This window comes from Gallus gallus, chromosome 6, assembly GCF_016699485.2.
Source record: "Gallus gallus isolate bGalGal1 chromosome 6, bGalGal1.mat.broiler.GRCg7b, whole genome shotgun sequence".
In the NCBI taxonomy this organism is placed as follows: domain Eukaryota; kingdom Metazoa; phylum Chordata; class Aves; order Galliformes; family Phasianidae; genus Gallus; species Gallus gallus.
Window position 1 is genome coordinate 34,042,269 of NC_052537.1, and position 15,556 is coordinate 34,057,824.

General features: G+C 47.8%; 1 protein-coding gene across 1 annotated transcript; it reads right to left on the minus strand.

Annotated features, from left to right (window-relative positions):
* Positions 1 to 6,120: 6,120 nt before the first annotated feature.
* CLRN3 (clarin 3) lies at positions 6,121 to 15,528 on the minus strand. Its single transcript, XM_004942356.5, has 3 exons — positions 15,201 to 15,528; positions 9,609 to 9,788; positions 6,121 to 7,519 (listed from the first exon to the last, which is right to left on the minus strand). The coding sequence occupies exons 1-3, from the start codon at positions 15,427 to 15,429 to the stop codon at positions 7,245 to 7,247; spliced, it is 684 nt and encodes a 227-aa protein (XP_004942413.2). The 5' UTR covers positions 15,430 to 15,528; the 3' UTR covers positions 6,121 to 7,244.
* Between the last annotated feature and the right edge of the window lie 28 nt (positions 15,529 to 15,556).

Consider the following 15,556-nt stretch of genomic DNA (forward strand, 5'->3'; position numbering starts at 1 on the left):
GCTGGGGCTGAGGAAGCCCACCTCCCACTGAGCTGAGGCATGATGGAGAGTTATGTGAAAGGAGATCATACACTGGGGCAGTGGAAAGAAGTAAACTGTTCTTCTCCATACGAGAATGCTTGGGCCTTTGCAAGGAGCAAGCACTGGCTGCAGCCACTGAGTGTGCACAGCCGCTCATGGGAGCCACCTTCCCTGGGTGCACTGCAGATGTCCCTCATGATACCTGAGGAAACAGCAGAGCACAGCTGTTGGCACAAAACATGGCTTTGTGGTCGTTGCAGAGAAGCTTTGGCTTTCCATCTGGTCGTAATCGCATTGCAGGTGTCTTCCTTTTCAGGTAGGGCAGGCTGGGGAGCAATGGAGAGTGTAGCAAGAAAGAGAAGGAGAGCCTATAGGTTAATGAAACTTCAAATCCTTGTTACAGCCTCTGGCAGTGCATAGTTAAAATACTTCATCCATCCTTTGCAAGCAGAGCTCTGCTGGGCAGCACTTACTGCAGGGATCCTCAAGTCCTGACCTTCTGGCATTCCTCTGTGCTTCTGCTCCCTTCTATAATTTCCTGTGCTCCTTCACCTCTTCTCCAGACCTCGGTGACCTTTGTGATCTCTTTATTCTTTGTTTCGCATCACTTCTTGCATTCATCTCAGACTCCTGTAGGCAGAGAGGTACCTGAAGCATACATTCCATTGGTGAACACTGCAGTAATTCTGGGGCTGATCAGTTTTTCAGCCTGTCTGTAGAAAACATAGTGAGTGCAGGTGTCAGATGTGCAGAAGCGGTGGATGTGTGGGAGGTGACGTAGGAAGCGTTGTGAACGCCCCAATAAAAATGCTGTGAGATATGTAAGGTTGGAATTCCTGGAAAATCCAACTTTAAATAATAATAATAAAAACAACTGTGGGAGCTGCACAGCATTTATTAGTTCGTCAACCTGTTGACGAACAAGCAACCTGTTGACGAGCAAGACAAGGAACATTACCTGTTGGTAATGTTCCTAAATGCTTCCTATAACATATTGCTCATAGTATCTTTGCCATATCCTGCCTGAAGGCAGTGACTCCTTGGAAGTGGCTCTTGTTTTAATGGTGAGTCTCTCCCTGTGTGATCCCCTCTCCTCCAAGCACCGTGAGCTGCTGGGGGGCTTTTACTGCTCCCAGGGAAGAGATCGCTGCCCCATCCTGACACTGACAAATGGAGCCCTTTCATTAGTTACACTTTCAAACTAAGGCTGGCCTGCCATTTCTATGAAGGAATGCACTGGCTGCAATATCCACCCCTAAAAAGGATTTGGGGCAGCAGTGGCCCTTTAGGCAAATTCCCTGCCATTGATCAGCAATGCACCTGACAGCACAGGAAGAAGAGGAGGAGGAGGATGCCAGCTGCCCTGCCCAGCCTGCACCACCCAGCCGTGCACAAGGACACGACGTGCAGCCCATGTTTATTGGTGTGTCTTGGTTCAGTGTGCAACGGAGAGCTCACAAATGCTCTGACGGTGGTAGGTTGTTTTTGCCAGCTGTTGTAGAATTGCACTCTGCTCTGATAAAGGACTGACTGACTCTTACATCTCGTTTCCTATCAGCCTTCCCTGGCACTGGTCGTGCTGCTCAGTCATGTGCTGCCTAAAAGTACATTCAACCTTGTTCCCATCATAGGAAAACTCCCCAGACTTAACCAGGAACAACTCTTCCTCTTTGGTTTCAATTATAGAAATAATTTCCAGATTAGAAGTATTCACCCTCTGGCTGCAGCAAAATAATTTGAAGGCACATCTGCTTGCAGGCCCCTTTGATTTCTGTGTGCGTATTTCATTCACTGTCTCATATTAAAGCTACAGGCTCTATTAAAAGCCAATATACCACACAGTGGTGTTGATCTGCAGGGACCACTGTGGTACTGGTACCAAGAGGCTGTAAATTGCATTTAAAACTTAACAGGTGTAGCCATATAGGCTTTGTTTCGGATGACGTCCCCCTTGTGTTGTTATTTCTCTCTTCTTCCATGAAATACTTATGTCTGTTGGAGGAATAGTTTGGAATAGGTTGCCCAAGGAGGCTGTGGATGCCCCATCCCTGGAGGCATTCCAGGCCAGGCTGGATGTGGCTCTGGGCAGCCTGGTCTGGTGGGTGGTGACCCCGCACATAGCAGGGGGTTGCAATTAGATGATCACTGTGGTCCTTTTCAACCCAGGCCATTCTATGATTCTATGACTAAACGTGCCTTATTTTGAAGGCACTTGGGTCACTGGAGCATGGTGCCAGGGATGGGGGCAGTGGGGTGAGGGGAAGGACGGAGGTGTGTCACCTCCAAGATGGTATCAGGTACTAAAGGCTGGTGCTCTGAAACGGGGCCCCTAATGGTGTTCCACCGTTCACAGAAGACAAATGAAGATGGATGAATATGAATTGTCAGTTTTCTTCTCATCAGCCTGTACAGCCATGTTGCAGGTAAGATGTCACGCCAGGAAAACGGTAATTTATGGCCCGAGCAACATTTATCAATTAAAGTGTTACTTGAGAGGTGTGTTTTGCCAGGCTGCTCTGCCATGATGGATGTTACTGAGCAGCACTTTTATCCCTGTGCGTGCTTAGCGTGGTTTCTGTTTTGTTCCCCCTTGCTGGCTGGGGGCTCGGTCACACCATCTGATATAGCACATAACCCAGCCCTGGAGGTGTTCAAGGCCGGGTTGGATGGGGCCCTGAGCAGCCTGGTCTGGTATTAGATATCTACATAGAGGTGCCTAATGCTTAGTGTTTAGATGACTTATAGGATTAATTAATTAATATAGGAATTAGCTCAGTTGCTTCCTTTCCCTCCCTACTTCAGAACACGCACAAGTGCACTGGAGACTTTAGTGGTTGAAGCAACAACTGCTCTGGAGTCTCCAATCCATGTTCTCTCCTCTTTTAAGGAGATCTGCTGGAGGGAGGAAGAGATTAGTGAGGATATTTTGATCCCCATCAGCTTCAGCTTGCAGGGTAAACACGGATAGTTTCCACGTTATTGTCATGTTAATTGGTTCACTGCTTGATCCAAAGCTCCCTGAAGTCAATGAAAGTTCCTATTCTTTCCTATTGCCAACTGCTTACATAAAATCGGCAGAAATGCTTTTCCCAGCGCAGGCACAGCAGTTCAGACCTCAGTCACGGGGCTTTAACCGCCCTCTCCGTCAGAAAAAGTTGTGTTAAGATTTGGGAAAAGGCTCGAAAAAATGGTTTGTGGCTTTAGGAGGTGTAACTCAGAGAGCTCTGGTAATGCTGGAGGTGATGTGGAGGTGGATGGGGCCATTAGAGAACCTTCCAAGCTCTGCTGGGCACCCAGGTCTCCATCCCCATCGCTGCCCACTCATCTGTCCCACGCTTCCCGTGCTTACCTATGGGGATTTATGGGAGACAGCATCAGTGCTCTGTTCCTTCGTCATGGCGCTTCAAAACTCACTAAGAAGGGCAGAAACTCTGCACCTACCTGGACTGTGGGCCGGAGACAGCAATGTGTTTGCTGAGCCCCGAAGTCGTTAGGAAATCAAGCTGTATTTCTGTGTTAAGTAGTGCTTTTTCCTTAGAAGTTCTTGTAATGAGGGTATCATCCATCTCTGAGGGCTTTATTAGTGCTGACACTTACCTTGGGGCTATAGACAGACTGAGCACCAGCACGCTGACATACTGCCCTGTCTTGCCATATCCCATCACTGGTTTCCCTACTCTGAATGGCAAACTCTCTGCCCAAAGAGTCCCATCAGACCGATGGAGCACTGGGATACGAGCAATGGAAGATCAAGCTTTTACCCTTACTCTAAAGATTGAGGCTGTATAAAACTGTGCTTTCTGTTTCAGCCTTTTCCATCAGTCCTGTACAAGCAAGCCTTCAGTCCATGTGCTGCTGTGGTCGTTCCCAGCACATCCACAAGCATGGGGAGGGGTCAGTAGAGCTCCTAGGATCAACGTGCTGCTTCTGTTATCTGTGTCTTAGCAGGGCAGGTGAAATAAATGCATATGTAAGGACGATGCTGTAAGGAGGTTCCCCCCCCTCCCCCTTCTGTAGAAGAAAATAGAAAAAAGCAGTATTTGAGGCTGGGCAGGGGACTGCTGCCCTCTAATGGCTTCCGAGGCGCGCAGCGGGGGAAGGGGCTGAGAGGAGCCCCCTCCGAAGGATAGAGAGGCTCGAGAACATCCAGAAAAGGGACACCTAAATTTGGACCAAATGAAAGACTCGAGTGCTTGCGGTGCACCTCTCCAAGCGGGTATTTCTCTGCTTGGGGTTCCCCGCAGCAGTACTCCCCTGCTGATGCCATCAGCCCCAGTTGGTGCTGGCTGCAGCTGGGACCCACACGTGGCCTGCCTGCCTGTAAGGGCACTCTCTCACGCTGTCCTATGCGTTTTCATACAAGAATTCCTCACGCTGCCTTTACACTCAGATAGATTTCACAGGTCCCATTTGCAGAGGAGACACCTGTAGAAAGAGCTGTGCACGTTCATTTATCCCCTTTGCTGTGACCAGAGCTGCCCTCCTGGGGACACGCTGCCACCTCTCCCCGTGCTGGTTTGGAGCTCTGCCCCATATGACCAGAAGGGCGATACTGACTTTTAATTCTGACACTTCTGTAATAAAAGCCATTACCGCGCTGGCGGTTCGGCTCTTGATTTAGAATGGCGATCGCTCTCTCAGGCGGTTCCCCCACATGCAGTGGTTTTAAATAGCACCAGCCGGATGGCTCTTTAGCAGAACGGCTCCTGGGGGACAGGAATTGGTTTTATCGGCGGCGCTGTGGCTGATAGCAGCGCTGAACAGCCGCGCTGTGCTCTGCTTTCTGCTGCTGAGGGCTCTGACCACGCTGTCACAAGGAGGTGCCGGCACCAGGCGTTACTCTGGGTGTTATTAACTCTTCTCTGTTGCTGCTAATTGCTAAGGTCATTGGTAATTTACTGCGTGTTGGGGATCTTGTGTGTTTTCCAAGGGAAAAGCTGCTGCTTTTTGGCAGTTCTGCAGCAGAACTTCTCTGTAGGATGAAACTGAAGCCCAGGTTGGATGGGGCCCTGGGCAACCTGGTCTAGTAAATGGGGAGGTTGGTGGCCCTGCCTGGCAGGGGGGTTGGAGACCCATGATCCTTGAGGTCCCTTCCAACCCAGGCCATTCTGTGACTAAAAGAGATTTGGGAGAAGTAGGAAACAGCTGTTGAGGTGATCACCTGCTACCAAATCAGCCTGGCTGCAGGGCTGGGATTCACCTCTCTCCTTCCCTTGGCCTGGTGCTGCACCTCCACTGCTGGCAAGTGATGAATGGGTAAAGCTACTCTGTTTAGATAAGGTGGGAGCTTGGTGCCGACAGCGTGTGCCCTTTGCTTCTTGACCTGAGGATAACTGCCAGAATCTGCTCTCGTTAGGAGAAGGAATGTACCAAACAGCTTCATTCATTCACATTCTGTCTAGCTGGCAAGAGCCAGACCCGTTCCTCCTTTATATCCTAAAAGCAAAACACAAGGCTGGTTTGTGTTGCGCTCTCTTTTTCCTTCCTTTGTAGCAGTGCAGTGTCAGCCCCCGCACCATCTCCTCTTATTAAGCTTCAGGGAATGGATACCTGAACTGCCTGACTCCTTGCAGACAGCAGCACTCCTTCCCACGCCCCAACACCCTGCAGGCAGCAGCTCTGCACAACAGGAGCCCCAAAGAGATGCCGAGCCGCTCCTTTTCCCAGCGGGAGCCACCTCTGACATCGCTCTGTTCCACCAACTTCCCTTCTCTCCAAGTAAGTGCCTGATGGCAGCGTAAGTGCGCTGCCTGATGGGTGCTGGCGTGGTGCAACACTGACAGATGCACGCCGAAACCGTGTGAAAAATTTTGCAGCCAAAGCAAAACTGGCAAATGTTTGACTTGCTGCCAGCTTAGCTCGTGGGTGCAGAACATCTGATACTCGAACTGAAATGTTTACAGCAGGGAAAGCCGTTCTAGGCACGGCTCTTGTCAGAGAGAGCAGATAATGGCTGTCATGGCACTGACCTATCCCATTCCCCAGGTCCTACAAACCCTGTTTTATGTTTCTCTGCTCTGCCCTCATGATGCTTTTGGATAAATGCTTAAAACCCTTCTTTTTGGTTCCTTTGGAAGAGCAAAGTGGTGAGAAGCATAATGCTTTAATCCTGAAGCTTTATTTTTTTTTGACATAAATAGTGGGAAGTCACCTCTGGCATCGCATCTACTCCTAGAGATGCTTTTCTTCACCTGTGAGCATCTCTTGCATCATAGGGCAGATGCCAAGTATGGCTGTGACGGTCCTATTGCAAAGGAAAATCGTGCAATAAAACATTGTTCTTGTAGCTGCAGAGGTAGGAGAGAAGGAGTAGAAGGTGCTGGCTGCTCTGCATGGTGCTCATCTCCAGGGCTGTGTGCACAGAGCAGCATTCTGCACAGCACCGTGCTCCCTGTGTCCCTGCCCACAGACAGGTTTCTACACATTAAAAAGGTAGATGTGGGGCCGTTCTGCTGCCTTGCATGGGCCATCACCTAGCTGCTGCAGTGCTGAGCCTCCCCAGCCATGCAAATGGGCTGGGCATGGATCGGTGCAGGAGGGATATCTGAGCAGGGATGTAGAGCAGTAACATTGCAGGATGGAAAGAAGCACCGGTACTGTAGTGACCACTTTGGTATTAGTACTGTCCTGGCCCTTAGACCCCAGACTGCACACGCGATCGATGCAACGCCTTCAGTCTTCCCATCATCCACACCCAATGGGCAGCGATGCATTCACAGTAGCACCCACCCAGGCAGCCATGGTGGCCCTGCCCTGTGGTCCAACAGGTCCGGGAGGTGGGAGCTCCGTGTGGCACTCAGAAAGACATCCGTGGGGTATGAAGGAGTGAGTTGGCTCTGAGTCCTTTGTGCTATGGCTTTCCAAGCCTGGGCCATGGCTGTAACAGCTTCTTGGGTGTGTGGGGTGGTGGCTTATTGTGCCCCTTCCCTTTTAGGGGAGAATTTCTGCTGATCCCTCTGGCTACAAGCAGTAGTCCATCCTGCAGGCAGGTGCTGGCTTTGGGCACTTTTGCCCAGAGGCGCTCAGGCAGCGTATTTCCAATGGAAGCTGATGTTACCCTAACACCTTTCATCAGAAAAGTAAAATCAATCTGCTCTGAAGAAGCAACAGGCTATTTCGTTAATTGAGCAATGCACATAACTTCAATTTGAACACGAAAGATCAGCCGGGATTGTCCATATTAAACAGTCATTTTATTTTAGACCCTCTTTTTGGTGATGTCCTTAAAACAGAATGACGTCTTTTGATGCATTTTCAATTGGCCTTTCCTGTTCTTTCTTCTTAGAATATCTTGCATGGTCATAGAAATAGATGATAATAATAGTAGCAATGTTGAAAATGATGCTAAGCAGCAGGATCCAATAGGAGTAGTCATACCTGTGTTCAGATCCGATATGCCTCAGAGGCAGAGAAATACATTCGATGGCCAACTCCACAGACATCCCATTGCCTTCTACATTCACGGGAAAAAGTATCATGACCAAAAGCGTGAGGATTCCTAGAAAATACAAGCACAACTGTTAGAGGTGGATCTGTAGCGTTCTGTTAGAAATACTTGTATTGAGTAGCTCTATAAGTTGCTACTTAGAAATATTCTCCCTATGTTAGTGTGAATGCCTGTAGTAGAACAAGTGTGAATCTGGTATTTTCTGTTATTAAAACCTGAGGGTGCTTAAAAAAACTTCTGTACCACCTGATGTCAGAACCCCGTGCTATTGGTAACGACCTTCTGCTAAAATTAATGGATTCATGCTGGCTATCCTTAGCTATGGTCATTTAATGTCTTTTTTTTTTCACTGAATTTAGTGCTGATGCATGTAATAAATTCACCTCTCAGGTGACTTGCAGGTGGCCTACTTGTTATGACCCCAAATTCATGGGATATGTGGTACAACAAGTGGATGAGACCCCGAGCAACCTGCTATGGGCTCAGTGTTGGCAGAGCTTCGTGCAAGAGCTTGGGCTTAGCAGCCTGAGGTCCTTTCCTACCCGGCCTTTTCAATGACTCCATGATGAGCCAAAATGAGATCTCTTCTTGGATCTGTATCTATTTCCCACAGCCTCCTTCATGTACGTCGAGTTCTGCCACTTTGACATTTAACCAAATACTGCTTTTATTTCTTTGCTTCCGTAGTGCTAGCAGAGATGTAACAAATGTCTATTGGTGACAGTATTCCCACCTTTCCCTTCAGGTGCACCATATTACCAACGCTCCTGCTGACATTGGGTCGGGATTTAGCAGGGAGGGTGCTGAGACTTCAGACCATCTGGTGCAAAGATGAAGAGCCTTCAAGATACACATCAAATGATGCGTGATTTTTCATCAAAATATGCCTGTGGCAAAATCAGCTTCCAGGTCATAGCTCTTAGAGGGCTGCTAAAAGTAACTGCGATCCTTAGCCAACGTGTGGGTTACTTTCTCATTAATACTTAGTTTGGCAATCCCATAATTCTTCCATTTGGGGTCAAGGCTTACAGATTGCAACTGCAGCAAGGTGTGTTAGGAGCCAGATGCAAGGGAATGGGGGCTGTGCCCTCAGGAGCACAGAGTCCTTGAAGGGACCTGTTTGGCAGAGTCCATGGCTCTGAAACTCAGCATCTCCACCATTTTTTTTTCTGCTTAGGGAATGTTGAAGCTTATTTTGATCTCTGCAAGTGCTTTTTTAGAGAATGAAATGCATTTTACTGTGACCATCTTCCCTTTGATGTTAATGCTGTTTTAGATGTATTTGGTTCAACATACGTTTCAGAAACAAAGCTGCAGTCCGTCCTATTGATGAGACCTTAGAGACCTATTTCACTAGGCAGGTAACCCAGGAACTGTTATGCTATAAATACCATGAAATAGTGGCACAGAGCCTTTAAGGGTTTACAGATTGCACTGTAGTCACATCCAGCAGGGACACTTCTCAGTTCTGCTTTAATTCTGCATTCACCCAGAGGGTGGTGACGCACTGAACAGGTTGCCCAAGGAGGCTGTGGATGCCCCATCCCTGCAGGCATTCAAGGCCAGGCTGGATGTGGCTCTGGGCAGCCTGGTCTGGTGGGTGGTGACCCTGCACATAGCAGGGGGTTGCAATTAGATGATCACTGTGGTCTTTTTCAACCCAGGCTATTCTATAATTCTAGGATTTGTTAGCTTACTCTGTTCTCCTTGACGTGTGTCATGCATGAAGCGATGCTGCAGCTGCTGGGGCTCTTCTACTTTTCTGTCAGCAAGTCCAGCCTCCTACGGACTGATGCTGCTGCTTGACCAGTAGTTAAGCTAATTTTCAGATATCCTAGCAGATATGGTTCAAAAATAAAGCCATCTGAACAGCTGGCACAGGTTTCTCTGAGAGGTGGTGGTACCCCGTCCCTACAGACACCCGAGGTCAGCTGGACTGGGCTCTGAGCACCTGATGGAGCTCTGGGTGTCCCTGTTCAGTGCAGTGAGGTTGGACCAGATGGCCTTTAGAGGTCCGTTCCAACTCAATCAATCCTATGAACACATTTTCAATTGTTTCATTTCATAAATATTTCTTAATGAGAATATAGAGTTATCTGTAAGGTGGGCACAAAGTGGTCAGCGTGGACACATCACTCACCGCTTATGGCACTCCAGGTGTACACTCCAATGGGTCCGAGGAAGGTCTGGTAGGGGTTGCTCACAGTGTTGGTGCACGTAAAGCCGGAGCTCAGGAGGGAGCTCAGCAAGATGAGAACCAGAAGCACAATGATGGCCGTGTTGATGCCTTTTGTTCCATTGCTGCTCAGAGCTCCTGCAACTGAGAGAGAGGAGGTGCCCAGGGTGTTTATGTGTGCCCAGCAGGTCAAGGGTTATTGACACATAGCTAACTGTAATTAAAAGCTGATAACCAGAGATTTGGCTGAGTTAGGTAGCAAGCTTCTCTTCCTTAATACTTCTGAGAGTGTTTCATCTCGACAAGGCCAGGCAGAAATTCTATGCTAAGCCTGCCAGAAAGCTCACTGCTCCTGCCCACCATCCCATCCCTGCTGGCTTTACAAACATTTTAAGTCTGGTGACTTAAAACTTGGTTCCTACTGTAGATTATTTCCTTTCAATGCAGCAGCAGTCCTCTCGTATGGAGTAAATCTGATCAGGGAAACAGCTCCTACAAGTCCAGCTAGCCAAATACGTTTGTAGGACAAACATGTCCAAGCACAGCCGTGCATGGATGGATGAGGCAGGGCTGGGCATTGAGCTGATGCTCGTATTCTGTTACATCTACCTCTTGCCCCATCCTACGGGAAGACGTAAGGCTGGGGAAAGTGCCTTCTGCCCTCTTTTAAAGGAACGGAGCAGCTCCTGCTTTTTGTTATCTGGGAGGATGAGTGCATCCCAGGACTATGCAAACCCACAAAAAGCAGGCGAGGAAGCTCACGGTTAGCACCTCTGCCCCATGCTCCAGCTTTCTGCAGTCCTCCTGTGCAGGTTGTTGCTGTTTCTGCAGCCACGTGCATGGCTGGCCAAATGCACTTTGTACATGCAGTCTGTCTCTTCACGACTGCAATCAATTTTGCCTACATCCTTCCAGCTATTTGATACCTATGCTGATAATGCAGCACACTCAAAGTGTAATTGCAGTAGAGCTACACTGAAATATAGTATCCTCCTTTCAATTTAAAGCTTGAGAAGGCAACTGTAGTGTGCCTGAGGCTGCCTGAACCTGTAACAGTTCTGACATCAGCGTTGTCATGCTCTGCTCAAAGAGGCGTTGTGATAGACAGCCATCTGCAGGGAAACTTCCCCTCTGTGCTGCTCTTCATGCAAAGCCCTTACTGCAGTGTTCAGCTAGCACGTAGACTGGGGGAAGCATAGCAGTAAAAGGAACAAAATCGTAATAAACAGCCATAAAAAGAAAATAAACATTCAGAGCAAAAAGAAGAGCTGCTGGAAATAAATTAAAAGGAGAGCTTTCGTCTCATTTAATGTTTTATTCTTAGGAGAAGTTAATTTCGGGTTGAACAAATGGCAGGTAAGGATGCGTTATGGAAATCAGATGCAAATTTGAGCAGTTCTGCTAGAAGAAAAGGAAAGAAAGGCATTCAGGAGGCATCACTCAAGGAAATGGAGGTGAGCGCAGCGCAGCTGTACTGGTGCGTGTGCTGAAGCAGCCTTACTGCTGCTGGCTGTTGCCTACCATGAGAAACTCGCCTGGGCCTGAAGCAGACAGCTGTGTATGATTTCCCTCTGGCAGCTTCCCTTAATTTTATCCCTGGGAACATCTCCAGAGCTGACGGCTGCACCGCCTCACTGTGCTCCTTTGTCCTGACGGCAAGCCACCGTTCAGGGGATGTACTGCCAGACTCCACCTGTTGCAAGCATTCCTGCAGCAGCACAGAGCTGCAGAAGGTTTGAAATAAAGCGCAGCTTTCGTGGCAGCAGACATTTTTCCAAACAAGACAAAACTAGAGGACTCTCCAGTGGCTGATCTGCTTGAATGTGACAGAGGTACCCCCTGTACCAGGGTAAAACAGCCTGAGTGCAGAACGAAAGCAGAGGGCTGTGCCTCCCCCAAGCCTTTCATATTGCCCTGTGCCCCCTCTTCCCCATCTCTAACTCTCATACGGTCAGATTCAATTTCCCAAACTCTTAAAGAGCTGCTTGTGAATGGCCTCGAGGCTCCACGCCAGCCCTGAGTTCTGTTCCAAGCAGGGCTGATCTGGCAGCTTTCACAGCTCTATCATCACAACACAGAATGAATTGTTCATTTAAAAAACAGAAAAGAATCCAGCCTAACTTTGCACTTGGCACAGGGTCCCATCGGGGACCTGGAAGCTGATGGGAACTTTGCTGAATATCCGAGTGCCAGCAGTTTTCAAGCATTTGTTCTGTATTTTAAAAGGTAGAAAATGAATCAGTTCCTCTGCGCCGTAGTGAACTTCTGAGACTTCCTGGAGTGCTGCTGGTTGCTCATTGCTGGGCTCTGGGTGTGCCTCTGCACCTTGCTCACTGCTCTGTGGGTCTGACTTGGAAACAAGCACTGCTGTCACTGTTGCATGAAAAGGTGGTTCCTTTCTGAGGCAAATCTTTAAAGCAGCTGATGGAGGCTCTAAGGACTGAAGTGATTAGATAATATCTGTGTTTGGCCAGATTCTGAGCATCCCCAGGGCCTCTGGATGAGCCCTGATGGTTCGTTGTTTTGTTAAGCTTATCCATCGTGTACTGTGTGCTTGTAGAATCCGTATTTCTTTATCTTTTAGATTTTCTTTTGATGGTGTGGTATCTAAATGATAATATTGTCTTTGTAAAGGCTCAGTGTCAAATGAGAGACATCCTACTGTCTTGGGACAACCTGTTTGCTATGTTCCTATAGGAACAGGTTGCCCAAGGAGGCTGTGGATGCCCCATCCCTGGAGGCATTCAAGGCCAGGCTGGATGTGGCTCTGGGCAGCCTGGTCTGCTGGTTGGCGACCCTGCACATAGCAGGGGGTTGGAACTGGATGAGCATTGTGGTCCTTTTCAATCCAGGCCACTCTATGATTCTATGATTTCAATTTAAAATTAGTATGTATGTGGTTCTGAGAAATATTTCTCCTGTTTTAAGAATGCACAGAATCCTACTTAATATAAAACATGCCAATCATGTCTAGTATAGAACCTAAGAATTAATTCTAAACGAGTTCCTTTTATCTTGGAGACATGCCTGATGTAGCTAGTGAGGGATGCAGGCATGTCCATATTTAGAGAACTCAATAAGCATCTTCCCAGCAGCTGTTGAAAACAACGAGCAGCTCCTGAAGCTCACTTGATTTATCCATCTATAAATGGTGTATGTGTGAGAACTGCGATGAATCAGAAGGAAGACAAACAACACTGACGACTAAACGTATATGGACAGTGCAAAGATCTGAAATCCTTTAGGGCTGCTTGGCAGTGCCCAGGCCCTGGGGTTTGGTTGCATTCAGTGCTTTGCAGGCCAAGGCATAGCATGCCCCAAACTCCTGCCAGCCTGCATCCTCTGCTGGCCCTGCCCAGCTCCCCATGGACAGAGTCCTGCTTTCATGCAGCACCCTACTCAAATCAGAAAGAGCCTGCCTGCATGGAGGTAGGTGTAGTGCCTGAGCCACCTGGTGTGGGCAGGTATAATCGTATATGAACTATTTTTGCAAACGCATATTTGTACTTCTAAAATTACTTTGATTATTCTGATATGACAGAAGAAAACTAGTCTGAATGACTTGTGATTTAATATTTGTTGTGCAGTGACCTCAGTATATACTCTGCTAGGAATGCTGCTGCACTCAGCTTTTTCATTACAGCATAATCATTGCAGTGTGAACTGGCATCCACAGAACAGCTCTGTCACATTGATAATTTGGGTGCCTCAGGTGTAATTTTGGTGGGAAATTCAGGTGGGAAAGAGCTGGGAACCATCTGGATGATTAGATCAGCTGTGCTCTGCCTGGGAGGGTTTGTCTGCTTGTGGTGGTGGGACATCTCACAGCCTACCAAAAAACAGAAAGCCTTCTTCAGGTTTCAAAGCTACTTGACCCACTCTTCCAAAAGACAGCTGTGTTTCTCCTGACTGCCTTCTCTGCTCTTTCACACGTGCTCGTGTGAGCATTGTAACTTCAAACCCAGACAATGAGTGCAAATCCTTGTACTCTGCAGCAGCGTCCAGGCTTAGCTAACCTGGGCTCTTATGAATATTTCTGTCAGTGTCAGCAGAGCTCCTTGTGCATAGAGGTAGTTGTGCTGAACTGAGATCAGTATGCAGCCTGTGGTCGCATTTGGTATGCATCACTTCTTGCTGCTGTTCTGCTTTTCCTCATGCTTTCTTTCTCATACTGAAGTTTTTCTCACTTCTGTAATAACTTTCTCCGAGGTCATGCTAGGTAAGCCCTATTCTTTTTTCCCCTAATTTTTTACCTTTCTTTTTTCCCATGCAGCATCTCTCTTCCCTTGTCCCTCAATCGTTCCCTTTGTAACTATTCAACCATTTTTATTCTTTTTCTCCTTCTGGTCTTAATTTTACCATTGAGGATAAATACCGAGAACTGCAAATGCACAAAAAAAGAGAAGCTGGGCTACATAACAACAAAATATGAGCAGCCTTTTTGCTGAAGTGCTATTTAAGAACCTCAGTCCAAAATCTTGGAGACAAAGAGCCACCTGGAGAAGGTGTGGTCACCTGTGCTTTTGGTGGGGGCCTTATAAAGGATGATGAGCTACGTCATAATGCAGACTTCACAGGTGAGTGCTAAAAAGAAATGAGCAAGCATAGGGTTTGAAATACGGCGTGCTTCAGTTTAATAATATCACTTAGAAATGGGATGGGGTGCTCTTGAAAGAAGAAATAACACAAGTATTTTCCTTAAAGTGCAGGTCTGGCAGATACATAAACACCATCTCTGTCTAAATTAACCTGAAGTGTTTTGCTCTTCTCCCTTCAGCGATTTCAGAGCCTTTCTCTATAAAAATGATGCTAATTTGATCACAGGCAGGCAAAACGTTTTAAATCAAACGATTAATTTAACGTAATGAAATTTAAAGGAAGCCAAATTAGTTTTGTACGCCTTTAATGAAATGCTAATAGAGTGTTGCTTTCCTGTTTGTTGCTGAAAGCTTCTGAAGATTAAAATCTGTTTGACACACATTCTGATCCTGTATTCTTTCCTCCTTTGGAGGCACTGGCTAAGGCCACACATCACCAGAAGTTGCCATTTGGTAGCAACGCTTCAGCATTTGACTGCCTTTCTTGGGTCTTATTTTATACCACTTCAAATCCTTGAGACAGTTTGTAGATATTTTCATGGAAAATTTCATTCAGGTTGGAAAAGGCCTCTAAGATCCCCAAGTCTAACCCCACCCGCACCATGCACACTGACCATGGCCCTGAATGGAACCATGGGGGCGGTCATTAGGGTTGGAAGGACCTCTCAGATCCCACAGTCCAACCCCAGCCCACCCCCACCATGCGCACTGCCCACGTCCCTCAGTGCTACATCCCTGTGGTTCTGGAACCCCTCCAGGGACAGGGATCCCCCCAGCTCCATGAACAGCTGTGCCACTGCATCACCACTCTTTTGGAGAAGTTTTTCCTAATACCCAACCTAAACCTCTCCTGAGGTTCTCACTGAAGGTCTTACAGCTGTAGACAAAAAAAGAAGGGCTGTTCCTGCACCCGTGGTGCCACCCAGGCTGGCACCCACCGCCATGCACTACTCCTTACCTGGGAAAGTGCTATCTGAGATCTGCAGCCCGGAGTTGATGACCTGAGCACAAGTCACTTGAAAGAGCCCATACTTGAGGCTGACAGTAGTGGTAGAGTTCCCTCCAGAGAAGCTGACCTCGCTGTCCATCCACCCCTGCGTTCCCAGAACAGCACAGATGATGACAAAGGATGCGATGCTGGTCAAAAAAGCACCTCCATACATCAATGTTTTCTGTCTGGTTGGCATTTTGGCTGGCAGATTTTTCACAGGTTCAGATTTCCTTCCCTTCGGCCCTGTTGGGCGTAAGGTTGTTCCTCCCTTTGCTCCCTGGAACCTGCTCTGTGTGCTAGCTTAAAGTTATCCTGGTAAACTT

What these genes read in the sequence shown, in the direction of transcription:
- CLRN3 (XM_004942356.5), bottom strand. Translation starts at nt 15,429, where the DNA reads ATGCCAACCAGACAGAAAACATTGATGTATGGAGGTGCTTTTTTGACC. An exon ending in CTCAGATAGCACTTTCCCAG is followed by an intron (nt 9,789 to 15,200) that starts GTAAGGAGTAGT and finishes CCTCTCTCTCAG; the next exon opens with TTGCAGGAGCTCTGAGCAGC. An exon ending in CACCTGGAGTGCCATAAGCG is followed by an intron (nt 7,520 to 9,608) that starts GTGAGTGATGTG and finishes TGTATTTTCTAG; the next exon opens with GAATCCTCACGCTTTTGGTC.